The 27,399-nt window shown below is 45.6% G+C and overlaps 1 protein-coding gene across 16 annotated transcripts in view; it reads left to right on the top strand.

Moving 5' to 3' along the window:
- The first annotated feature begins 386 nt into the window (after nt 1–386).
- The window catches only part of MYCBP2 (MYC binding protein 2), a 339,194-nt gene continuing 312,181 nt past the window's right edge, over nt 387–27,399 (top strand). For all 16 annotated transcript variants that reach the window (XR_013223966.1, XM_077297204.1, XM_077297206.1 and 13 more), the window contains exon 1: nt 387–999. Coding sequence is in view for 15 of the 16 variants with exons in the window: in XM_077297204.1 (XP_077153319.1) it covers nt 731–999 (269 nt within the window). In the remaining variant the exon portion in view is untranslated. The remainder of the gene's footprint in view (nt 1,000–27,399) is intronic.

Raw genomic sequence — 27,399 nt, forward strand, 5'->3', positions numbered from 1 at the left:
ATATTGACTCCCATTTAGCACTGACGTGAAGTACAATATGTCACGAGAAAACAATCTCAGAATGGCTTGGATAGGTGAAAGCGTTCCAAAGTTATTAGCCCATGAAGTGGCACAGGTCAGATTGGCTTAGGCACTTGGGTACAAATAGGCCTAGGGCTGAAGGGGTTAATAAGCTACGTATATGTAAGGGCTATCATATCAAAAAATAAACTACAGACATGCATCTACCTAAAAATACCAAAGAGAATTAGTCACTCCGCTTGGTACCGATATCGTCAAATTTGGTTCTTGGCTCATGGACTATGTCAGGCGCTGCGCACAGCTGAGCCCGGCAGGGGGCGGTGTGTTGTTCCCGGCAGCTCCCAGCATGCTCTGTGTGATGAGACGAAATAGCAGCAGCAGATAATGAAGCTAAGATGGCAGCACTGAGTGTGCAGCTTTCACTTGTGCGGGGCTGAGGTGGAGCTGAGTGGTAGAACCCGGAGCTTGTGGGCACTGGAGCCGTGTGACGGAGCAGCGGAGCACAGGACGCCGGAGAGGGGCTCTCAGACTCGCTCGCTGTGCGGGGAGGATGGTGAAGGGTCGGGGCGTGGGTTGACTCTGGAATTGCGGTGATTGTCGGTGAGCAGGAGGCTGCACGTCCCGGTAGCGGGAGGACACGGTGAGGCCGGACGTGCCCCAGATGCTGCAGTGACACGCACGCACCGTCTCCACACACCGCCCGAGGAAGATGATGTGCGCAGCAACCGCACCCCCTCCTCCCGCCGCCACCGCCGCCTCATCCGGCCCGGGGGAGCACGGCTTCTTCCCTGCGCCCGCACCTTCCGCGTCCTGCACTGCACGGATCACTATGGCCGGGAGTCAAGAGCTGAGCGCCGGGCCCGACTGCAGGAGCCGCTACCAGCTGCTGTTATCCGGGAAGGCCCTGGCTGACCGCTACCGGCAGATCTACACCGCGGCGGTGACTGACCGAGAGCAGCAGAGCGGACAGGCGGCCAGGTACTGCCCCTCCTCCCCCACTGCCGGACCTTGTCCCGGGCGGCTGTGTACATAGTGACGGGGCACCGGGGCTCACAGGAGGGTCTGTGCTGCGAGGGTGACATCAGCTGCTGACGGGGTGTATGGGGTCCCCAGGTACTGTGACATCAGCTGCTGACGGGGTGTGTGGGGTCCTCAGGTACTGGTGACATCAGCTGCTGACGGGGTGTGTGGGGGCCTCAGGTACAGGTGACATCAGCTGCTGACGGGGTGTATGGGGTCCCCAGGTACTGTGACATCAGCTGCTGACGGGGTGTATGGGGTCCCCAGGTACTGTGACATCAGCTGCTGACAGGGTGTATGGGGTCCCCAGGTACTGTGACATCAGCTGCTGACGGGGTGTGTGGGGTCCCCAGGTACTGTGACATCAGCTGCTGACAGGGTGTATGGGGTCCCCAGGTACTGTGACATCAGCTGCTGACAGGGTGTACGGGGTCCTCAGGTACTGGTGACATCAGCTGCTGACGGGGTGTACGGGGTCCCCAGGTACAGGTGACATCAGCTGCTGACAGGGTGTATGGGGTCCCCAGGTACTGTGACATCAGCTGCTGACAGGGTGTATGGGGTCCCCAGGTACTGGTGACATCACCTGCTGACAGGGTGTGTGGGGTCCCCAGGTACTGGTGACATCACCTGCTGACAGGGTGTGTGGGGGCCTCAGGTACTGGTGACATCAGCTGCTGACAGGGTGTGTGGGGTCCCCAGGTACAGGTGACATCAGCTGCTGACGGGGTGTATGGGGTCCCCAGGTACTGTGACATCAGCTGCTGACAGGGTGTATGGGGTCCCCAGGTACTGGTGACATCACCTGCTGACAGGGTGTGTGGGGTCCCCAGGTACTGGTGACATCACCTGCTGACAGGGTGTGTGGGGGCCTCAGGTACTGGTGACATCAGCTGCTGACAGGGTGTGTGGGGTCCCCAGGTACTGGTGACATCAGCTGCTGACGGGGTGTACGGGGTCCCCAGGTACTGTGACATCAGCTGCTGACGGGGTGTACGGGGTCCTCAGGTACTGGTGACATCAGCTGCTGACGGGGTGTACGGGGTCCCCAGGTACTGGTGACATCACCTGCTGACTGGGTGTATGGGGTCCCCAGGTACTGGTGACATCAGCTGCTGACAGGGTGTGTGGGGTCCCCAGGTACTGGTGACATCAGCTGCTGACGGGGTGTACGGGGTCCTCAGGTACTGGTGACATCAGCTGCTGACGGGGTGTACGGGGTCCCCAGGTACTGGTGACATCAGCTGCTGACGGGGTGTACGGGGTCCCCAGGTACTGGTGACATCACCTGCTGACTGGGTGTATGGGGTCCCCAGGTACTGGCGACATCAGCTGCTGACGGGGTGTATGGGGGGCCTCGGGTACTGGTGACATCAGCTGCTGACAGGGTGTGTGGGGTCCCCAGGTACTGGCGACATCAGCTGCGGACTGACAGGGTGTATGTGGTCCCCAGGTGCTGGTGACATCAGCTGCGGACTGATGGAGTATATTGTGCCAGGGTACCCCTATACTGATAGCATTACCTGCAGATGGGGTACATATGGTGAAAGCTGCGGACTGACAGGGTATATGGTGCCAGGCTACTCCATTACTGGTGACAATAGCTGCTGACAGAGTTTATGGGGTGCAGGTGTACTTTAGCATTAGCTGCTGACAGGGTTAAAGGGGTACCAGGTTATTCAGGTATTGGTAACTGCAAAGTACTGACCGTCTGTGTGGTGCTAGGGAACTGGTACTCCATTACTGGTGACATCAGCTGCTGCTGGGGACCCGCAATATTGGTGGCATTAGCTGCTGACATATGGGGTATATGTGGTGCCAGGGTATTCTGGTACTATATTAGCTGTTGAAGGGGTATATGTGCTATCAGGGTACCCCAGCGCTGGTGGCAGAAATGTACGGTATGTGTGGTGTTGGGGTGATGTTAGCTGCTTACAATGGGTGTATATATAGTGCTGTGGTACCCCCAGTACTGATGACATGCAGGGTATGGTGGTGCCAGTGTACCACAGTATGTGCTGTATTATTTGCTGACAGACAGGTTGGTATATTTACCAATGTTAATTCAGTTGGGCAGGGTGGTATATGTGATGCTGATGGGCAGAGTGGTGTATGTGACGCTAGTGGCAGATGGGCACAGTGGTATATGTGATGCTGATGGGCAGAGTGGTGTATGTGACGCTAGGGGCAGTTGGGCAGGGTGGTATATGTGATGCTGACGGGCAGAGTGGTGTATGTGACGCTAGGGGCAGTTGGGCAGGGTGGTATATGTGATGCTGACGGGCAGACTGGTGTATGTGACGCTAGGGCCAGTTGGGCAGAGTGGTGTATGTGACGCTAGTGGCAGTTGGGCACAGTGGTATATGTGATGCTGACGGGCAGAGTGGTGTATGTGACGCTAGGGGCAGTTGGGCAGGGTGGTATATGTGACACCAGTGTTCCCAATACAGGGGACACGACTCTACATGCCAGTAAAGGAGCGGTCTGTATGTATTGAGCAGGTTATTCCAGGTGAGGTGGCAGGAATTGCTGCTGCCAGCAGGTTACCATGTGTCGGTGAGGGGGCATAGGTATGGTCTCTTTGGGGAGTGTGCAGGTTGCTCCCACACTACATGACTTCTGATTAGGCGAGGGACGAGCCTATTCTCATAGAGCATGGCCTGGGTGCTCCGTGTGGCGTGAATATATTGTCCCTCACACAGTATTTAGAGCCATACACATGAGTGGATACACAGGTATCCGGCTTTCCTTTATACTTCCTCCTTGTTATTGTCTCCTGTGTTTGGCTGCATGGGCATCACCAGCTGATGTGTGTAGTGAAGGTGGCACTAGGTGACCACATGCCAGTATGTCAGGTCAATGCATGGCAGCAGGTGCAAGGATTGAATAGTAGTAGGAGAAAGGGGAATAGGTGGCAGTGGGCATGTCTCTCTGTGTTGTGGTAGTGGCTGGGTTTTTTATGTTTCTGACCTGGACTATTTTATTTTGTTTTTTTTAACCCCTAAATGGAGTGTGACCATTAAGGGCGATGGCATCTGTCTGTTAGCATGTGAAGAGTCAGGCAGAATGTGGTGGCTTGTCTTATGAACGCAGATGTGAACCAAGCCTTGGCCATCATTCAGAGATTGGGTTTGGTCAGTGTCAGTTTTGTCATCCCTTCCTCTCATGCAAAAAAAACTGATGGAGGATTCCCCTACTCCTTCCAGCACACAGCGAGGCACAGACAGCGATGTGCTAAGAAGTCATCAGTGCACAGTCTGAGGTTTTCATGGACCATAGTCCAGCACTGGTGAGTTTGATCCCGTGACTCGGATCAAAAAAGGACATGGATAAAATAACACGGACTGGACATGTGAAATGCTCCATATAATGGTGACATGTTATCAGGGAAATCTGACATTCGAACGAGACCTAATCATCAATATGGATGATTGCAATTTACTATAAATCATTGTGGCTGTGAGACTCCCTGGTAACGTCCACAAAGCGACTGTTAGTACTGGTGTGCAGGGATATGACCCCAATTGCGCTGACATGTTACGTACCATAGTGCTTGAAGTGGATGCTCACATGTCTAGGTTACTGGGAGATGGTGACTGCAGGCACTGGGTGCGCGCCAGGTGCTAGAGTTCCAGTGTTTGGAGACCTAGTAGGAGGCTTGCTCCTGTCTGACGCCGACTTCCCACAGGTTTCATTCTAGTGATTTTATTAATGAGCCGATAATGTAATCAATACAAGGGCACTAAAAGGTAAAGTTTAACTGTGAGCAACACACTTTATTGCCGAGCAGAGGAGGACACTATGAGCGGTAAATGATTCCTGAACGTATAGATTATTTTGTGGCGTGTAGGGGCTGAGTAATTTCATCTGTAATCTGCCTTATTCTGCATTGTTATTATCCCTGGGATCTTTGTTGTCCTGACAGCTCTCGTGTCACATGTCACAACTCGCCGCCCTGCAGATCTCTGCACACATACACTGCTGTATAGTAATGGGAAAGCTGTAATGTGGAGTATACAGCATATGGGGCTGCATGAAGCAGTGTGACATCTCCTGTTTCATCACGTCTAGAAATGCAGATTGTGTAAGAGCTGAGCACAGTGTAGTCGTCCCATGCACAGGGCCTGCATTCCGTGGGTGGACTGATTCTTTTTTCCCCATACTAATGTCACTTGATGCGGGGTTCCCACAAGGAGCAGTCCACCACCGCATGAAAACAAGCATGACAGGTTCTCCGTACTGGGCTTGACAAGTGTTTGGCTTTGTTACAGGCGGGCTCTACTATCATGGGTGTGGCTGGATGACTTGTACAGCACTGTGTCTAGTCATGTTGGCAGCTTTCTGCTGTCACTAATTTGCGGTAGATAATTGTATGGAATGGATACGATGGCCTTCTTGAGTTCTTAAAATGAACAGTAATATGTCAATTTATGATTAATAGGCACATGTGAAAATAAGAGGAAACTGCACTGTGTTAAAGGGCTTGTCTAGGCATTAAAATAACACCTCTGCGACAGTTAAATAAAACGGAATCTTCGCTGTACTGATCCCTGCGGCTTCTGTTTCCTGGGGTTCATCAGTCTCTGTACTTTCTGCGTGGTCCTGATGGACTTGGCACCAATACACTGCAGCCAGTGACTGACTATAAGACCAGATGTAGTGAAATCACATTTCTTTAGATGGTACTGTTTTGCACGCTAATCTGTGTGAAAAAATTCTCAAATATGCAGTGTGTGAACATGCCCTAGCAGTGAAGGCTGCATGCTTCAAGAACTGCAGCTAATTTTCTTATTTTATATTTTTCCATATATATCTGGTTCAAGAAAGACATCGGCAGTGATCACAACTTCTTAGGCCAATACAACATGGCTGGAGCTAGACTAATTCTTAAAATACCAAGACATGAGCGTTCATTCCCCAAAGTGTTTGGATTCTATTTTATTGTTGACTGTTGTTTCTGACCTTTTCTTTGCCATAGACTCTGTCTGATCTTGTAGATCAATAAAAGTCGGAGATGCTGGTCATTCAGTACAGTTGTCATGTTTTCCACTAATAAAGGTTATTGGTATCAGGCCGGGTTCTCTCTGGGATGTTTTCCTTGCTTTGCAGTGTGAGGCAGAGGAGCCAGTATTCTTACCCCTGTCTGCCTGGGTCACTGATCACTCCCCTTTGTACTAAGATAACGGGGCTTCTGATTTGTATTGCTCTTCTACCTATGGGATAATAGGGGTCATGTACTGATGAGCCCCAGGTGCAGATTACTTTCATTCTGTTGATCTGTTCATCTTGCCTCAATATATGCTGTAATTTTTTTGTCTGTTTCGTTTAGGCCTTTTTCACACTTCCGTTTTTACAAACTGCCCAGGATCCGTCAAAATGTTGAAAAGACGGATCCTGTGCAGATTGTAAAAAAAACGGGTGCACTGGGTCCGTTTTTCTGACGGACTTGTTGAGGCTATGTTCACCTGTTGTGTATGCGTCTTCGCAGCAGTTTTCCGCTGCGAAAACGCATACACAACACAGCCCATGTTAAAAAAAATAAATAAATAAAAAATCGCATTATTCTTACCTTCCGGCGTCCCGTGCAACCTTCCCGATGCTCGCGATGCTGCTGGCAGCTGCCGTTCCCAGTAATGCCTTGCGAGACAATGACCTCTGATAACGTAGCGGTCTCGCGAGACCGCAATGTCATCGGGTCATTTCGCAAGGCATTCCTGGATTTTGTGGCGTAAAATTAAAGCCGGTGTGAATCCAGACTTGCCGGAATAGTACAATGACGAAATCTAGGAAAAAATGCTCCGGGAATGTTTTCATAGAGAATAATAAATTCTTCTTGTCCACTCTTCTGATTTTCTCTCAGTTGTAGGCTGTGCTCCCATGGTCCTCCTGGTTTAATTCATGAAGGGATCCGTTTGGTGGGTTAGGCCAGGCGTACCCTGATGCATGCAGCTGTATTTCTCTGTTTTGATCTGGCAATTTGCAACCCAGGTTCTGATTCTGATATGAAGTCATTTTTCATTCATATTTGATAGATGGAGTCTTATTTACTGAGAAACAGGGCTGTGGAGCTGAAAAGCCAAACCACCAACTCTGACTCACTCAATTTCCAATTTTCGTCTCCATTTCTGAGTCCACAGCACTGCCTCACTACTGAGCATGTACATAAAGTGCAAGCACAGATTCATCTCACCTAAAAGCCGAGATCCTTAGATCAGGACTAGAACAGACATTTTATAGGACATTTCAGAACTTTTCCAAATCCTTTTTATACCTACTCCACCAAAATGGACACCGACTCTGACTTCACAGCCCTGATTTTTAAGACCTACAGTAGGGAAAATTACGGTAAGTATTTGATACACTGCTGATTTTCAAGTTTTCCCATCTACAAAGAATGGAGAGGTCTGTAAAATTTTATTGTAGGTACATTTCAACTTTGAGACACAGAATCTTAGAAGAAAAAAAATTACAGGAAATCACATTTGATTTTTACATATTTCATGCAAGAAAATGCTAATTAAATATCTGATACAATAAAAAAATAGAACTTAATATTTGGTACAGAAAACTTTATTTGCAATTAGAGGTCAGATGTTTCTTGTAATTCTTGACCAGGTTTGCACACACTGTAGCTGGGATTTTGGCGCACTCTTCCATACAGATCTTGTCTAGAGCTTTCAGGTTTTGGGGCTGTCACTGGGCAATATTGAGTTTTTGCTCCCTCCAAAGATTTTCTATTGGGTTCAGGTCTGGAGACTGACTAGGTCACTCCAGGACACTGAAATGCTTCTAAGGCCGGAGACACACTGGTGCGAGATACGGCCGAGTCTCGCTGGTTAAAAGCAAGCTGTGGCACCTGCACTCCGGAGCGGAGCGTGCGGCTCCATGTATTGCTATGCAGCTGCACGCTCCGCTCCGGAGTGCAGGTGCCACAGCTTGCTTTTAACCAGCGAGACTCGGCCGTATCTCGCACCAGTGTGTCTCCGGCCTTACAGAGCTACTCCTTAGTTGCCCTGGCTGTGTGTTTTGGGTCATTGTCATGCTGGGAGACCCAGCCACGACCTATTTTCAATGCTCTTAATGTGGGAAGGAGGTTGTTGGCCAAAATCTTGCGATACATGACCCCATCCATCTTCCCATCAGTACGATGCAGTTATCCCTTTTGCAGAAAAAACACCCCCAAGTATGATGTTTCCCCCACCATGCTACACGGCTGGGAGGGTGTTCTTGGGGTTATACTCCTCCTCCTTCTTCCTCCAAACCAATATGTGGAGTTGATACCAAATTGTTATGTTTTGGTCTCTTCTGACCACATAGCCTTTTCTGGATTCATCCAAATGGTCATTGTCAAACTTCAAACAGGCTTGGACATGTGCTGGCATGAGCAGGGGGACTTTGCCTGCCCTGCAGGATTTTAATCCATGATGGCACAGTATGTAACTAACAGTAATGTTTGAGACTGTTGTCCCAGCTCTCTTCAGGTCATTTAACCAGGTCCTCCAGTGTAGTTCTTGGCTGATTCCTGACCGTTAACAAAATCCCCTTTACCCTATGTGGTAAGATCTTGCATGAAGCCTCAGATGAGGAAGATTACCAGGCATCTTGTTTGTTCCATTTTCTAATAATTGTGCCAACAGTTGTTGCCTTTTCACCATACTGCTTGCCTATTGACCTGTAGCCCCCATCCAAGCATTTTGCAGGTCTACAATTTTTTTCTCAAGTGTCCTTCAAACAGGCGCAATTAACACAGGTAATGAGTGCAGAGTAGGAGGGCTTCTAAAAGAAAAGCTAACAGGTCTGTGAGAGCCAGAATTCCTGCTGGTTGGCAGGTGATTAAATACTTATTTCATGCACTAAGGCTACTTTCACACTAGCGTTAACTGCAATCCGTCACAATGCGTCGTTTTGCAGAAAAAACGCATCCTGCAAAAGTGCTTGCAGGATGCGTTTTTTCACCATAGACTAACATATTGCGACGGATTGACACACGTCGCAACCGTCGTGCGACGGTTGCACCGTGTTTTGGCGGACCGTCGGCACAAAAAAACGCTACATGTAACGTTTTCTGCCGCCGACGGTCCGCTTTTTCCGACCGCGCATGCGCGGCCGGAACTCCGCCCCCAACTCCCCGCACTTCCCCGCACCTCACAATGGGGCAGCGGATGTGCTGGAAAAATGCATCCGCTGCCCCCGTTGTGCGGCGCAGAGAACGCTAGCGTCGGTAACCTCGGCCCGACGCACAGTGACGGGCCGAGCCCGACGCTAGTGTGAAAGTAGCCTAAAATGAAAATTACGGTATGTAAAAATGATACAATGTGATTTTCTGGTTTTTATTTTTATATAGTCTCTTACAGTTGAAGTGTACCTATGATAAAAAAAAAAATAACAAACCTGTCCATTTTCTTTTTGTAGGTGGGAACACTTGCAAAAGCGGCAGTGTTTCAAATACTGATTTTTACCCACTGTAGGGTCTTGTTCTGTTTGTAGACATTGCTAACCTTTATGACTTGGCTTCTTGTGGATGTCCGATTCGTAGGTAAACCTAATCTAGTTTCTAGGTTCAAATAACTACAGTAAGGCTAGTGTCCCACACATAGTGCTCGTCACTCAGCACTGTCAGGGCTTCCAGCATTATCCCTGAGAGGCAGGATTTCTACAGAAGCCCTGAAGGAGCTGTTCATGACGCTGTCACTTTGGAAGGTGTCTCCATTGTGGCAGTGTTTGTCTTTTTCAGAAATACATGTCAGACTATGCAGAATATCTCCGTCAGAAACAAAATCTTGTTTTTTTGGTGCAACTATGGAAGCTCCTGTGCAGTGCTGAGTGTCAAGCACTGTGTGTGTGAGCCTAGCCTGAATAGACAGGGCATGGACTACTGCATGGTAATCTGGAAGAATGGCCTCCGCACAGTCCAGGTGGGATCCGTCCTCATGCTGTATATCTAGGCCGAGCAGAGCTGGATAATTGAGTTCTCTTTATTCCAACCATCAATAATGTCTGGTGTCTCAGAGCATTACACATGCGGCACAATTACATCATAGGTCTATTTCAGGATGCTGACATCATTTTATACACGTAACTCCTTAATGCGTTTGCATTTTTAGTATGTTTTACTGGTTTAGGAAAAAATCTTAGTGGAAGTGAAGCACAAATTCAGTATAACTGTACGTTTTGCTAATGCATTATTAAGTGGTATCTATGCTGTACACTACAGCAAAAGGTCGGGTGGAAAGGACTGCATATATTACACAGGGGTCATGGCATCTGCTCTTTGAAGCCCCTCCGATTGCTTTTTCTGCACCACCCACAAGCCTCATCTGTCATTCTGCAGCATAAAATGAAGCAGTTACTTCCACGGCAACAATCTTTAGTCAGGCCAGAGTTCAGAGATACTAAAAAACACTACTGAAGCCATTTTTTTTGTTTTTGGTATACATTTATACATGTGCACTTTGTTTATTTGATCTTAGTAGGGTATGCCAAGTGTGTCCTTAAAGCGACTGTCGGTGCGCGGGCAATATTTCTCTCAACCATCTCTGCCACTATTCCCCTCGTGCGTGTGGAAGGACCGTGAGGAAACAAAGCTGTCAACTATCTTCATGAGAACCTGTCATCAGGTCAAATGTGGCCAGGTTTTGCATTTTTATTCTTCCTGCTCATCTGAGTTATCCATATATTTTAATTTTTTTTTCTTTAAACGCCTACAGTTTTAACCCTTTTTGTCATTGGACGGAATAGTACGTCTGATGGCAGTACCCCCGCTTCAATGTGGGCTCTGGCGGTGAGCCCACATCAAAGCTGGGACATGTCAGCTGTTTTGAACAGCTGACATGTGCCCGCAATAGGCACGGGTGGAATCTTGATCCACCCGTGCCTATTAACTAGTTAAATGCTGCTGTCAAACTCTGACAGCGGCATTTAAAAAAAAATATATAAGTTTAACCCCTTAATGACAGCCAATACGTCTTTTAACTGACCTGAGATATAAGAGAATAGCCTCCCCATACAGATGACAATCCAGCAGCTGTCGGCTGTCCACTATAGCTGACAACTTGCTGCTTCAGCCACGATCAGTGTTTGCACCATCCAAATCTGTTTAACCCCTTAGATGCTGCTGTAAATAGTGACTACATCATTATAAATGGTTAACAGAGTGTGGGGGCTTCCTCTTTATCCAAACTGGTGCCCTCAGATCATGATTATGTGGTCCTGATGTTTGCGATAGCAATTCATAACCAAATAGCGGCCTTATAGTCTGACAGCTGTAGTAATCTGTTCAGAAGTTAGAGGCATTTAGGTGGTAAAAATGCACATTTTCATTTCTGTCATACCACTTTGCATTAATTCCTATAAAGCACCTGAAAGGTTAATAAACTACCTGACAGCAGTTTTCAATACGTCAGGGGGTGCTGATTTTAAAATGGTATCACATTTGGGGGTTTCCCAATATATGGGACCGCTAAAGTCACTTCAAACATGGATCAGTCCCTAAAAAAAAATAAATTTTGTAAATTTCCTTGAAAAAATGAAAAATTACTGCTACATTTTTAAACCTCCTCAAATGCTAACGAAATAAAATAACATTTTACAAATGGTGCTGATGTAAAGCAGACATGAGGGAAATGTTATTTATTAATGGTTTGCTGTGGTATGACCATCTGGATTAAAGGGATAATCATTCAAATTAGGAAATTGCAAATTTTTTAACATTTTTCTCAAATTTTTGATATTTTTTATAAATAAACACAAAACGTATTGACCTAAATTTACCATTATCATCTACTATATAATTGTCTAAGGTTCACTTCCGTCTGTCTGTCCTTCTGTCACAGATATTCATTGGTCGCGGCCTCTGTCTGTCATGGAATCCAAGTCGCTGATTGGTCGTGGCAAAACGGCCACGACCATTGCCACGACCAATCAGCGATGCGCACAGTCCGGAAGAAAATGGCCACTCCTTACTCCCCGCACTCACTGCCCGGCGCCTGCATACTCCCCGCTCACACAGGGTTAATGCCGGCGGTAACGGACCGCGTTATGCTGCGGGTAACGCACTCCGTAACCGCCGCTATTAACCCTGTGTGTCCCCAATTTTTTACTATTGATGCAGCCTATGCGGCATCAATAGTAAAAAAATGTAATGTTAAAAATAATAAAAAAACAAAAATCATGCTATACTCACTCCGTAGTCCGCCGAGCTGCTTGCGCCGGCCACCATCTTCCGTTCCCGGTGATGCATTGCGAAATTACCCAGAAGACTTAGCGGTCTCGCGAGACCGCTAAGTCATCTGGGTAATTTTGCAATGCATCCTGGGAACGGAAGATGACGCGAGCGGCTCGGCGGAGCTTCGGTGGATCCCAAGCGTCGGTAACCGCTTCCTGGATCCAGGCGCCAACGGAAGGTGAGTATATAACTATTTTCTATTTTAATTCTTTTTTTTTTTTTTAACAGGGATATCATGCCCACATTGCTATATACGTGGGCTGGGCAATGTACAGCGTGGGCTGGGCAATGTATAACGCATACATATTCTAGAATACCCGATGCGTTAGAATCGGGCCACCATCTAGTAAAGTATAATGCGTCACGAAAAAACAGTCTCAAAATCAATGGGATTTGTCGAAGCGTTGCAGAGTTATTACCACATAAAGTGACACTGGTCAGACTTCAAAAATTTGGCTCTGTCACTAAGGGGTTAAAATCACCCCCCTTTCGCCCCATTCAAAATAAAACAATAAAAAAAAAATCAAACCTACACATATATTTGGAATTGCCGCGTTCAGAATAGCCTGATCTATCAATAAAAAAAAAAAATTAACCTGATCGCTAAACGACGTAGCGATAAAAAAAAAAGTAATAATGCCAGAAATGTTTTCTGGTCTCCGTGGCATTGCATTAAAATGCAATAACAGGCGATCAAAAGAACATATCATCACAAAAGTGATCCCCAAAAATGGCGATGCTACGGTTATTGGAAAATTGCACTATTTTTTTTTTTTTTTTAAGCAAAGTTTGGAATTTTTTTCACCACTTAGATAAAAAAAGAATCTAGACATGTTTGGTGTCTATGAACTCGTAATGACCTGGAGAATCATAATGGCGGGTCAGTTTTAGCATTTAGTGAACCTAGCAAAACAAAAAACAAGTGTGAGATTACACTTTTTTTTTTTTTGCAATTTCACCGCACTTGGAATCTTTTCCCCACTTTCTAGTACTCAACATGATAAAACCAATGGTGTTGTTCAAAAGTACAACTCGTCCCGCAAAAAACAAGCCCTCACATGGCCATATTGCTGAAAAAAATAGTTATGTCTCCGGGGAGGAGGGGAGCGAAAAACGCAAAACCGAAAAAAGCTCCGGGGGTTAACAATAACATGCAGTTCTTTACTTGCCTTCCCTGGGTCCATTGAGTCGCTGCTGTTGCTCCTTGTGTCGGTTATTGTCTGTAGTGCTGCAGCAATAACTAATCTCGGCAGCTCTGGTCAAGTTGACGGCATGACAGCTCAGTCATTGGCTGCAGCTATTATGATGTGTCGTTGGCAAAGAAGACCATAACAAATAATGGAAGCAGGAATGGAGACTGTGCTGGACCTGAGCAGCACAAGGAAAGCAGGTTTTTTTTTTTTTAAACAAACTGCTGCCGAGGAAGAGGAGTTTTCCGAAACTGGAAAAACCTTTTTAATACAAATGTTTATGGTCTTTACCCAGGAGCGTTATGTAGAACACCTTCAAGACAAAAAAAAAAATAACCTCAAGCACTGCCCACTTAGTAAAGACAATAAAAATAAAAAGGCCCATTTGTCTGGAATCATTTGGCAGACTTAAAAACAAAGAAAAGCAGACACAAAACAAATGACCTTGCGTACTTAGCCTTTATTGGGGCATTGAAAGAGTAAAAAAAAAAAAACATTTGCAGGGTAACTTCATACATCACATGTTGGATTCTCCAGCTCAATGCTTTGAAACCAGTGGGTCTTAACAGCGGGATAGATCTGTTTTGCTTTCCTAGATTAGTAAAATGGGTTAATTACATGGGCGTACCATTGGGACGGGAATATCCATACTTACCTTAAAAAGACAGACATACCCCCCGAAGCTGTGACCCCTGAGGAAGAATATTAACCTACGCATTTCGGAGGTATTTCTTTTTTGGGCTCACTGGAGTTCCATAGCGGGTAATGTCACACTGCTCGAGCAGCATTATTTAATTGCAAGTCCAGGCTGGGGCACAACGGATGTTGCATCTTTTTGAGTGACCAGAGGATCTAGTTCGTGGGGCGATCACACATCCACATTGGGATCATGTTTATTATTATTTATGTATGTAGCACCATTAATTCCATGGTGCTGTACATGAGAAGGGGTTACATACAAAGTTAGGCCCCTTTCACACATCAATTTTTTTACCTCAGTCACAATCCGTCGAATTTTGAAAAAAAACCCGAATCTGGTGATTGGTGCCGCCGGATCGTTTTTTTCTTTTCTCATTGACTAGTATTAGCACCGGATTGCAACGGATGGCCTCACGTTTCATGCGTCGTTCCCTGGATCTCTCAAAAATTTTGTCCGGAGAAAACGGACAAAGTAACGTTTTTTGTATCCATCGAAAAAACGGCGACGGATCAGTCGCCATCCATCGTTTGCTCGAATGGAAGACTATGGGTGCCGGATCTGTCAAATGACGGAATCCGGCAACGGATTCCGTTTTTTTAACTGAGGATGCTCCGGTTTGTTTAGCCAGATATGCTAGTCGGATCCGTCGAAAAAACAAATCTGTCGCATCAGTTTTTCACAATCTGCAACGGATCCGTTGAGCCAACGGATTGTGACTGACACCAAAAAACTGATGTGTGAAAGGGGCCTTATAGATATAGTTTACAGTAAACAAATTTACGATGACAGACTGGTACAGGGGGGAGAGGACCCTGTCCTTGTGGACTTACATTAGGTCAGGGGTGCAGCAGCTCTGGCGGTTGGTGTGGTGGCAGCTCGGGTGATGGTGAGGCGGCAGAATGGTTATTGCAGGCTGTAAGCTTTCCAGAAGAGATGGGTTTTCAGGATCCGAGGGTGGTGGATAATCGGACGTGTTGAGTCGTGGGGTTCCAGAGGATGGGGGATATTCAGGAGAAATCTTGGAGGCGGTTGTGAGAGGAACGAATAAGTGTGGAGGAGAGTAGGAGGTCTTGGGAGGATCGGAGATTACGTGAGGGAAGATATTGGGAGATTAGTTCGGAGATATAGCGAGGCGACAGGTTGTGGATGGCTTTGTAGGTTAGTGTTAGTAGTTTGAACTGGATTCATTGGGGAATTGGGAGCCAGTGGAGGGATTTGCAGAGGGGAGAAACGGGAGTAGCGAGGAGAGAGGTGGATTAGCCGGGCAGCAGAGTTGAGGACAGACTGGAGGGGTGCAAGAGGAGGGTGTTGCAGTAATCAAGACGGGAGATGAGGGCATGCACAAGAATTTTAGTAGATTGAGGGCTAAGGAAGGGATGGATTCTGGAAATATTTTTAGTTGGAGGTGGCAAGAGTTTGGATGTGCTGTTTGAAGGGCAGGACAGAGTTGAGTTAGGTTACTTTCACACTTCCGTCTTTAGGGATACGTCGCAATGCGTTGTTTTGGAGAAAAAATGCATCCTGCAAAGTTGCCCGCAGGATGCGTTTTTCTCCATAGACTTGCATTAGCGTCTGCAGCAGGGGGGGAAAGGCCTGCCTCCAGGACTGAAGAAAGGTATTTAGGACAAATTACAAAACGGATTATTTCTGCAGTTACAGCACCAATAACTAAAAGAGCCACCTTGTCAGAATGCAGCATTACTGCTGCACAAGGTGGATCTTTTAGTTTCAAACGCCTGGGGGGTGACAGGTTCCCTTTAATTCCTATCTGGATTAACCCCTTAACGACCGCTAATATGCCTTTTAATGGCGGCAGTTAAGGGTACTTAAACCACAGCGCCGTTAATTTACGACGCTGTGGAAAAAGTTAATAGCGCTCCCCAGAGTTGGATTTTCTCTGGGGTCTTGGTTACCGGGGGTAGCCGAGACCCCAGAGAACATGATTCGGGGTTTTTTTACCGACCCCCGGGTTGCGATCGCTGGTAATTAACCGTTTACCGGCGGTCGCAAAAAAACCCAAAAACATACGTGATTTCCCATTTAATTTCTCTGTCCTCTGATGTGATCGCACATCAGAGGACAGAGAAATGGGGTCCCCGATCGCCCCCCGATACTCACCTGTCTCCCCCGGTGCTCCTCGTGGCTCCCGATGGGCGCCTTCTTCAGGCCAAAAAATGGCAGGCGCATGCGCAGTGCGCCCGCCGGCCGGCACCCGGAAGATCTTTGGGGTCTCGGCTGCAGGGGGTAGCCGAGACCCCAAAGAACATGATAGGGGTCGGTTTTTACCGACCCCTGTTTTGCGATCGCCGGGAATTAACTTTTTACCGGCGACCGCAAAAAAAAAAAAAAAGCGATGTGTAACTCTGTCCTCTGATGTGATCGCACATCAGAGGACAGAGAAATAGGGGGACTCGGGGACTCTGTTATACTTACCGGTGTCCCTGGGTCCTCCTGTGTCCCCTCCTGGCCGCCGGCTTCTTCCTCCGGTAAGAAAATGGCGGGCGCATGCACAGTGCGCCCGCCATGATCTGCCGGCCGGCAGCTAGAGGAGTTGGGGCTAAATTTAGAGTTAGGGTTGGGGCTAAGGTTAGGGTTGGGGCTAAAGTTAGGGTTGGGGCTAAATTTAGGGTTGGGTTGGGGCTAAATTTAGGGTTAGGGCTAAATTTAGGGTTGGGGCTAAATTTAGGATTAGAGTTAGGGTTGGGGCTAAAGTTAGGGTTAGGGTTGGGGCTAAAGTTAGGGCTAGGGTTAGGGTTTGGGCTAAAGTTAGGACTAGGGTTGCGGCTAAAGTTAGGGTTAGAGTTGGGATTAGGGTTTGGATTAGGGTTGGCATTAGGGTTACGTTTGGGATTAGGGTTAGGGTTGGGATTAGGGGTGTATTGGGATTAGGGTTAGGTTTGAGGTTAGGGTTGAGATTAGGATTAGGAGTGTTGGATTTAGGGTTCTGATTAGGGTTATGGTTGTTTTGGGGTTAGGGTTGTGATTAGGGTTGTGATTATCGTTAGGGTTGTGATAAGGATTATGGATCGGGTTGGGATTAGGGTTAGGGGTGTGTTGGGGTTAGGGTTGGAGTTAGAATTGGGGGGGTTTCCACTGTTTAGGTACATCAGGGGGTCTCTAAACACCACAGCCAATTTTGCACTCAAAAAGTCAAATGGTGCTCCCTCCCTTCTGAGCTCTGCCGTGCGCCCAAACAGTGGTTTACCCCAACATATGGGGCATCAGCGTACTCGGGATAAATTGGACAACAACTTTTGGGGTCCAATTTCTCCTGTTACCCTTGTGAAAATAAAAACTTGGGGGCTAAAAAATCTTTTTTGTGGAAAAAAAAAATATTTTTTATTTTCACGACTCTGCATTATAAATTTCTGTGAAGCACTTGGGCATTCAAAGTTCTCACCACACATCTAGATAAGTTCCTTGGGGGGGTCTAGTTTCCAAAATGGGGTCACTTGTGGGGGGTTTCTACTGTTTAGGTACATCAGGGGCTCTGCAAATGCAACATAACACCCGCAGACCATTCTATCAAAGTCTGCATTCCAAAACTGCGCTCCTTCCCTTCCGAGCTCTGCCATGCGCCCAAACAGTGGTTTACCCCCACATATGGGGTATCTGCCTACTCAGCATGAATTGCAGAATAAATTTTGGGGTCCAATTTCTCCTGTTACCCTTGTGAAAGTAAAAATTTGGGGGTGAAAAGATTTTGTTTGTGGAAAAAATGATTTTTTATTTTCATGGCTCTACATTATAAACGTCTGTGAAGCAGTTGGGGGTTCATAGTGCTCACCACACATCTAGTAAAGCTCTTTGGGGGGTCTAGTTTACAAAATGGGGTCACTTGTGGGGGTTTCTACTGTTTAGGTACATCCGGAGCTCTGCAAATGCAACATGACGCCCACAGACCATTCTATCAAAGTCTGCATTTTAAAACATCACTACTTCCCTTCAGAGCCCCGATGTGTGCCCAAACAGTACCCAAACACTTATGGTGGGGTATCACAATACTCAGGACAAACTGGACAACAAATTTTGGGGTCCAAATTCTCCTGTTATCCTTGAAAAAAAAAATTGCGGGCTAAAAAACATTTTTGAGGGAAAAAAAGTATTTTTTATTTTCACGGCTCTACGTTATAAATTTCTTGTGGGGGTTTCTACTGTTTAGGCACATCAGGGGCTCTCCAAAAGCTACATGGCATCCGATCTCAATTCCAGCCAATTTTGCATTGCAAAAGTCAAACTCCTTCTCTTCCAAGCTCTGCCATGCGCACAAACTGTGGTTTATCCCCACATATTGGGTATCGGCGTATTCAGGAGAAATTGCACAACAAAATTTATGGTTAAATTTCTGTTTTTACACTTGTGAAAAAAAAAAAAAAAATAGTTCTGAAGTACCGTAAAATGTTTGCAAAAAAAAGTTAAATGTTCATTTTTTTCCTTCCACTGTTTCAGTTCCTGTGAAGCACGTAAAAGGTTAATAAACTTCTTGAATGTGGTTTTGAGCACCTTGAGGAGTGCAGTTTTTAGAATGGTGTCACACTTGGTTATTTTCTATCATATAGACCCCTCAAAATGACTTCAAATGTGATGTGGTCCCCCCCAAAAAATGGTGTTGTAAAAATGAGAAATTGCTGGTCAACTTTTAACCCTTATAACTCCCTAACAAAAAAAAATGTTGTTTCCAAAATGGTGCTGATGTAAAGTGGACATGTGGGAAATGTTATTTATTAACTATTTTTTGTGACCTCTCTCTGATTTAAGGGCATAAAAATACAAAGTTTGGAAATTGCTAAATTTTAAAAATTTTCGCCATATTTCCGTTTTTTTCATAAATAATCGCAAGTAATATCAAAGAAATGTTACCACTAACATGAAGTACAATATGTCACAAAAAACAATCTCAGGATCAGCAGGATCTGTTAAAGCGTTCCAGAGTTATAACCTCATAAAGTGACAGTGGTCAGAATTGTAAAAATTGGCTCAGTCATTAAGTACCAAATTGGCTCTGTCACTAAGGGGTTAAAGGGCTAATCATTCAAAGTTTAAAAATTGCTATTTTTTACCATTTATCATAAAGTATGTGTCATGAAAAAAACAGTCTCAACATAAATGGGATACATTGAAGCGTTTGAGCTATTACCACATAAAATGACTGGTCAAATTTAAAAAATATTGTCCCAATCACTAAGGGGTTGAAGAAACACTCAACAATACTTATTCTCTAAACCTTTCTAAGTATGTGAGCAGTGTTGTTGTATTAAATGCTTCCCGATCGCTGTTTTTTTTTTTTTTTTTTTTTCCGGTTTCCTGTGATGATCCGTTCCCATTCTGACCGTGGCTTCAATTTAGATTCCCTGGATCATACAGGAGTTTTATCTATAAAGTTGATCTCACAATGAGTCTGTGGAGACTGCGGAGTGGCGTGTGGACTATGTGCCAACCCTGAACTTGAGCAGCTCTGCGTTGGCAGACACAGCCATTACACAGTACACAGCAGAAGCCCATTTATAAGATTATCTCAGCACAGGAACATTTTTGTCTCTTACTTTTCCTTAGCTGCACTCCGCTCTGATTATGATATTTTTCCCCAGGGAATGTTGGCTGGTTTATGTATTCCCTATGGTAATCCAGTGCTCTCCCCAAGGAGAAACTTTACTGATTAGTCTGTCAAAGGCCTATCACCCGGAGAACAAGTATCCTTCTCTGCACTGAGTAGCGGGCAAGAAACCGCTCCGTGGCATGCGCCACATTACTAAACATTTGTGGTCAGTTTTTGTAGTGTTCTTGGGGTGACATCCGTATATAATATAATTTATACCGTAATTTATTAGTATGACATGAAAGGGAAGGACTTCCTGACCAATGAAGTATATGTACGTCATGGCGCCCGGCGCACAGGAGCGGATGTTCAGCTTACAAGACAGCAGGCAGCCGTCTCTCACTGCCAGGAGCGGTGACCGCAATGCTTCCAGCAGTTTAACCTCCTAATTGCTGTGATATAAATCAATCGCAGCATTTAGAAGACTGGTAGAGGGAAGGGGCTCTGTCTTCCCTCCGATCGCTGCCATGGCGACCCGGCATCATCACAAGTTTATCCGGGTCACCAACCTCTAGGAAAGTTGTTAGATGATACACTAAGCATGATCTAACAAGTTTGTGTGAGAGCAGAACTGACAGTTCTACTGCATTATAACAGCGATCAGACTGCTGAAGGTAAAAGACCCATACAGGATCTAAGTGTAAAAAAATATATATATATTGTAGCCATAAATAAGAATTTTTATGTAAAAGAAACACAAGTACACATTTGTGGTATCGCTGTGTTTAGAACGGCCTGCCCTATAGAACTGTCACACTAGTTAACCCCTTCAAACTATATTTTTTTCATCATGTGCTGACTAGTGATGAGCGAATATACTCGTTACTCGAGATTTTCTCTTCGCCACGACAGCACCCACTTGAGAGAGGGGATCCACCCCTAGGAACAGGAAACCCTATGGAGAGATAAAAGGGGCGGTCCCCCTCGCTCCCACAGTTGGTTTCCTGTTCCTACGGGAGACCCTGGGAGAGAAGAGGATACCCAGCCTGGATACCGCTTGCGCAGTTTACCTTTATGGGACGGCAAGGGCTCCAGAAGCTGGATGCAGCGTCGGGGGTCCTATGGCAGCTTCCCCCCTCTGCTGGCAGGTACCGTGAGGCCGGGTCCGGGGAGTCGCCTGGCTCACGAAGATCCACCCAGCGGACCTGCAGGGACCGACTCACTGGGGTAAGGTGATCCTGCGGCACCATCTCGCATGGTGCGCAGGCAGCGTGGGTCCGGTGTATTGTCCCCCGGAAGCAGTATTGCGAACTTCCGGAGTGATTCAGGAGAGACGGCGCCTGCGCTGATGCTGGTGGGTGCGCAGGCGCATACAGCATGGCCGCGACCCGGATGTAGCGGTCACTTCCGGGTGCGGCAGGAAGCAAGATGGCGGCCCCCATTAGAAAAGGACGCCGGCACTGATCCTCCGGCGTCCATCATGGCATCTCCGCAGGACCCAGCGATGGCTTCATCCGAAGTCACCGCTATTACGCCTGGCAGCCGCACAAGCAGCAGCCACAGATCTTCTTCTAAAAACGCCAGAGACAAAAAGTCAGGCCGGTCGGTTCCATCTGTGCCTCCGTCTCCTCCTCGTCAGCCGGTATTGTAACAACAACCTCACTGGGTGAGTGTGTGTCTGTACCCTTTTTAGGCTGATTATACTTCCCCTCTTTGTCTATATTCCTTAGGCAAAAAGAACGGGGAAAACCAAACACATACAATGTGCTTTATGCTCTCAGCCGCTCCCCGATAATTATTTAAAGAAGCTGTGCCAGCCTTGCATCGAATCCACCTTACGTGAGGAATCTTCAGTAAGGTCGGAAGATATAAGGAGTATGATTAGAGAAGAATTGCGGGCCTTCCGAAGCTCAGAAAAAATTCCCGAGAGTAGGAAAAAATATAATTCCCCTAGGTCTGAGCAGTCCTCTGATATTGAGGATAAAGATTCGGATGGTTCCCAAAAGATCATTTCCTCAGATGATGAGCGAGATACATGCTTTCCCACAGACAGTATCGATAATTTAGTAAGATCCGTTTGTAACACCATGGGTATTGAGGACACGAAAACCCCTAAAACCCCGCAGGACATGATGTTTGCAGGCCTGTCAGAGAAGAAAAAACCTTCTTTTCCTGTAATTCCAGCAATAAAAAATGTAGTAAAAAAGGAGTGGGAAAGCCAGGGACAAAGAGGATTACCGTCTTCGTCAAAAAGACGCTTTCCCTTTAATGATGAAGATTTCTCCATATGGTTAAAAGCCCCGAAGGTGGATGCAGCAGTGGCCTCCACTTCTAGGAAATCTTTGCTACCCGTGGAAGATTCCGGCTCCTTGCAAGACCCGCTGGACCAGAAGGCGGATACCCTCCTAAAAAGAGCATGGGAATCCTGTACGGGAGCCTTCAGGCCGGCTATATCAGCCACATGCACTGCCAGGTCCATGTTGGTCTGGTTGAGTGATTTAGAAGAAGGATAAAAAAGCGGCCTTTCCCGAGATAGATTAATCTCTTCCATGCCGTTAATTAGGGGAGCTACAGCCTTTTTAGCGGATTCCTCAGCTGATTCCATACGACTAGCGGCCAAATCGGCAGGTCTGACTAACGCGGCTCGTCGAGCCTTATGGCTAAAGGGATGGAAAGGAGATCCCCAAACAAAGTCTAAATTATGTGGTCTTCCATGCCAGGGTGAGTACCTATTTGGTACTAAGTTAGACGAAATACTAACTAAAGCGGGTGAGAGGAAGAAGGGGTTTCCCAATAACTCTTATCTTCCATCCTACAGGAGAGCGTTCCGAAAGCCCATGTTTAATAGGAGAAAGGACTATAAAAACCAAGACCGCTGGGCTAATAAAGATTTTAAACAAAAAGGAGCGTTTTTTGGGAAACGTCCATTCAAACCTGAGGATAAACCCCGTTAGGACAGATCTACCCGTTGGTGGTAGGTTGTCTTTCTTCTCATCAAAATGGCTGACAATAACTTCCAATCCGTGGGCAACCAGCCTTGTATCTACGGGTCTAAAATTAAAGTTTGCCCGAGTCCCTCCGGACTCATTCTTATTGACTTCCTTAAGGTCTCAGTCACAACAAGAGGCCTTGGAACAAGAAATAACAAATCTCCTGTCCAAAGGGGTACTAGTGGAAGTACCTTTTCATCAAAAAGGAAGGGGTTTTTATTCCCCTTTATTTTTGATTCCGAAACCAGACGGATCGTTTAGAACAATAATTAACCTGAAGAGACTAAACGTCTTCTTAGAAAACCAAACCTTTAAAATGGAATCTATACGATCAACCATTAAGCTTCTTTTTCCCCATTGCTTTATGGCAGTGCTTGACCTTAAAGATGCGTATTATCATCTACCAATCTTCATCGAACATCAGCAATATCTTCGGGTGGCAGTTATGATGGGAGGTCAAGTAAAGCATTATCAATATACAGCAATGCCCTTTGGACTGTCGATAGCCCCGAGAGTCTTCACAAAATTAATGTCGGAAGTAATGTCATATTTGAGATTAAAAGACACACTTGTAATACCGTATTTAGATGACCTTTTGATAGTGGGTAACTCCTTTTCCCAATGCCATCAGCGAGTACTTCATACAATTTCGTCCCTGCAGGAATTGGGGTGGTTAGTAAACTGGGAAAAATCCAGATTATCCCCCACAACTCGTCAAACATTCCTGGGGCTTATTCTAGATTCTACAAGTCAGAGGTGCTTTCTTCCCGACTCTAAACAAATAACAATTATAAACAAAGTATATTCGGTGATTAATAACCCCCTAATCTCCCTAAGAGAAGGGATGTCTCTTCTTGGTTCCTTTACATCGTGTATCCCGGCTGTCCCCTGGGCTCAATACCATAGTAGAAAATTACAGTATAAAATTCTACAAGAAGAAGAGAGATTACAAGGCCAATTAAATAGTCGGTTATCTTTACCAACAGACGTGTTAAATTCTCTTACCTGGTGGTTAGATCAGAGTCATTTTACCAGTGGTGTTCCCTGGGTGGTTAAACCTTCAAGAACAATCTTTACTGATGCCAGTCCTAGTGGTTGGGGAGCACACTTAGGAGATCAAATAGTTCAAGGTCTGTGGTCTCTTGAAGAATCGAACGATTCTTCTAATAAAAAAGAACTGAAGGCTATCTATCATGCCATATGTAAATTTCTTCCACAGCTACACGGAAAGCATACAAGAATCCTTTCAGACAACATGACAGCGGTGGCATACTTAAATCACCAAGGGGGAACAAGATCAGAAGCTCTCATGTCTATAGCCGCCGACATTCTATCCATAGCAGAGGAGCACCTCCTATCCTTGTCAGCACTACACGTGAGAGGAGTCGACAATCCAAAAGCGGATTTCCTCAGCCGCCACACTCTCCGCCAAGGAGAGTGGGTTCTCAGCCGACGTATCTTTTTAATGATAGTCAAAAAATGGGGCACTCCCGAGATAGACCTTTTTGCGACGAGACGCAACAGACAAGTCAAAAGGTTCGCTTCATTGTTCCGATCCGACAATCCAGATATCTTCGATGCTCTGCAAGTCCCATGGACATTCCAGAAAGCATATGCCTTTCCCCCACTAATACTTCTTCCAACGGTGATCAGGAAGTAAGGGAAGACAGAGCTCATGTGATCTTAATAGCTCCATTTTGGCCCAAGAGGCCATGGTTTTCCTGGCTGAGAGCCATGTCAATCTCAGACCCGTGGATCCTTCCGGAGGATCAGGATCTTCTCTATCAAGGCCCCTTCAACCACCCTCAGGTGAAGGGTCTGCGGTTGACAGCCTGGCATTTGAGAGGCAGCTGCTAAAAATGAGAGGGTTTTCTAACAAAGTAATTGACACTCTGCTACTAAGTAGGAAAAAATCCACCACATCCATTTATGTGAGAGTGTGGAAAAAATTTTTAAACCTCTACCCAACAGCACTATCAAACAAAATTCATATCCCTATGGTCCTAGAATTTCTTCAAAAAGGGCGCGATTTAGGTCTGGCAGTCAGTACCTTAAAAGTACATATTTCTGCGCTTGGTGCTTTATATGGTCACGATATTGCAGGTGACAGGTGGGTAGCTAGGTTTATCGCAGCTTGCCAAAGGTCAGAGACAGTCCAAATTCCCCATGTACCACCTTGGGATGTTAATTTGGTCCTCGAAGCTCTAACAGACCACCCCTTTGAGCCACTACATTCAGCTCACATAAAACATGTCTCCATCAAGACAGCTCTTCTTGTTGCTTTGGTATCAGCTAGAAGAGTAAGTGACATACAGGCATTATCGATAGATCCACCATTTATGTCTATATTTCCAGATAGAATTGTCCTAAAAACAGACCCTTCCTACTTGCCCAAAGTATGTACTAAATTCCATAGGTCACAAGAAATTTTTCTTCCCTCCTTCTATGATAACCCTACGAATCAGGAAGAACAAAAATACCACACATTAGATGTGAGGAGAGCCATATTAGCCTATTTAGACAGAACTAGCACCTGGAGGAAGAGCAGGGCTCTCTTTATTTCCTTCCAGGGCCATAGGAAAGGAGATGGAATCACGAAGGGTACCTTATCTCGGTGGATTCGGGATGCAATATGTCTGGCCTATTCATCCAAAGGGGAGAACCCGCCTGAGACTGTAAAAGCACATTCCACTCGGGCGATAGCATCATCCTGGGCCGAGCGAGCGGAAGTTCCAATAGAACTGATATGTAAGGCCGCAACCTGGGCTTCTCCTACTACATTCTATAATCACTATAGATTGGATTTGTCTTCTTCATCTGACCTGTCCTTTGGTAGATCAGTTCTTAACACTGTGATCCCTCCCAAATGACTATATCTGAAAGTCTCTCAAGTGGGTGCTGTCGTGGCGAAGAGAAAACACCGGATTACGTACCGGTAATGCTCTTTTATAGAGCCACGACAGCACCCCTTTACTTCCCACCCTATTAAGTTATTTTTATAAAAGCACGATTAAGGGTGGTTTTTTTTGGTTCTTGTAGTTAGCCATACTAAGTTAACTAATGATAAATGATGAAATCAAATTGCATACTAAATCTGGTGGGCGGTTCCTCGCAATCTCTGTAACCCAACTGTGGGAGCGAGGGGGACCGCCCCTTTTATCTCCATAGGGTTTCCTGTTCCTAGGGGCGGATCCCCTCTCTCAAGTGGGTGCTGTCGTGGCTCTATAAAAGAGCATTACCGGTACGTAATCCGGTGTTTCTCGAGCATGCTCGGGTGTCCTCTGAGTATTTTTTAGTGCTCGGAGATTTAGTTTTCATCACAGCAGCTGAATGATTACAGCTACTACCCAGCCTGAGTATATGTGGGGGTTGTCTTTGTGTGTGTGTGTGTGTGTGTATATGTATGTATGTGTGTGTATATATGTGTGTGTGTGTGTATATATGTGTATATGTATATATATATATATATATATATATATATATATATATATATATATATATATATATATATATATATATATATATATATATATATATATATATATATATATTTACAGTCATATGAAAAAGTTTGGGCACCCCTATTAATCTCAAGCTTAATGTTTTATAAAAATTGTTTCTTTTGCAACAGCTATTTCAGTTTCATATATCTAATAACTGTTGGACACAGTAATGTTTCTGCCTTGAAATGAGGTTTATTGTGCTAACAGAAAATGTGCAATCTGCATTCAAACAAAATTTGACAGGTGCATAAGTATGGGCTCCCTTATCATTTTCTTGTTTAAAATACTCCTACCTACTTTTTACTGACTTACTAAAGCACTTTTTTTGTTTTTTTATCCTCATTGAGCTTTGAACTTCATAGCCAGGTGTATGCAATCATGCGAAAACCTACTTAAAGTGGCCACTTGCAAGTTGTTCTCCTGTTTGAATCTCCTCTGACGAGTGGCATCATGGGCTCCTCCAAAACGACTGTCAAATGATCTGAAAACAAAGATTATTCAACATAGTTGTTCAGGGGAAGGATACAAAAAGCTGTCTCAGAGATTTAACCTGTCAATTTCCACTGTGAGGAACATAGTAAGGAAATGGAAGAACACAGGTACAGTTCTTGTTAAGGCCAGAAGTGGCAGGCCAAGAAAAACATCAGAAAGGCAGAGAAGAAGAATGGTGAGATCAGTCAAGGACAATCATCAGACCACCTCCAGAGAGCTGCAGCATCAACTTGCTGCAGATGGTGTCACTGTGCATCTGTCAACTATACATAGTTACATAGTTACATAGTTATTAAGGTTGAAGGAAGACTGTAAGTCCATCTAGTTCAACCCATAGCCTAACCTAACATGCCCTAACATGTTGATCCAGAGGAAGGCAAAAAAAAACCATGTGGCAAAGAGTAACTCCACCATGGGGAAAAAAATTCCTTCCCGACTCCACATACGGCAATCAGACTAGTTTCCTGGATCAACGCCTTATCAAGGAATCTAGTGTATATACCCTGTAACATTATACTTTTCCAGAAAGGTATCCAGTCCCCTCTTAAATTTAATTAATGAATCACTCATTACAACATCATACGGCAGAGAGTTCCATAGTCTCACTGCTCTTACAGTAAAGAATCCGCGTCTGTTATTATGCTTAAACCTTCTTTCCTCCAGACGTAGAGGATGCCCCCTTGTCCCTGTCTCAGGTCTATGATTAAAAAGATCATCAGAAAG

This window comes from Ranitomeya variabilis, chromosome 3 (assembly GCF_051348905.1).
Source record: "Ranitomeya variabilis isolate aRanVar5 chromosome 3, aRanVar5.hap1, whole genome shotgun sequence".
Classification (NCBI taxonomy): domain Eukaryota; kingdom Metazoa; phylum Chordata; class Amphibia; order Anura; family Dendrobatidae; genus Ranitomeya; species Ranitomeya variabilis.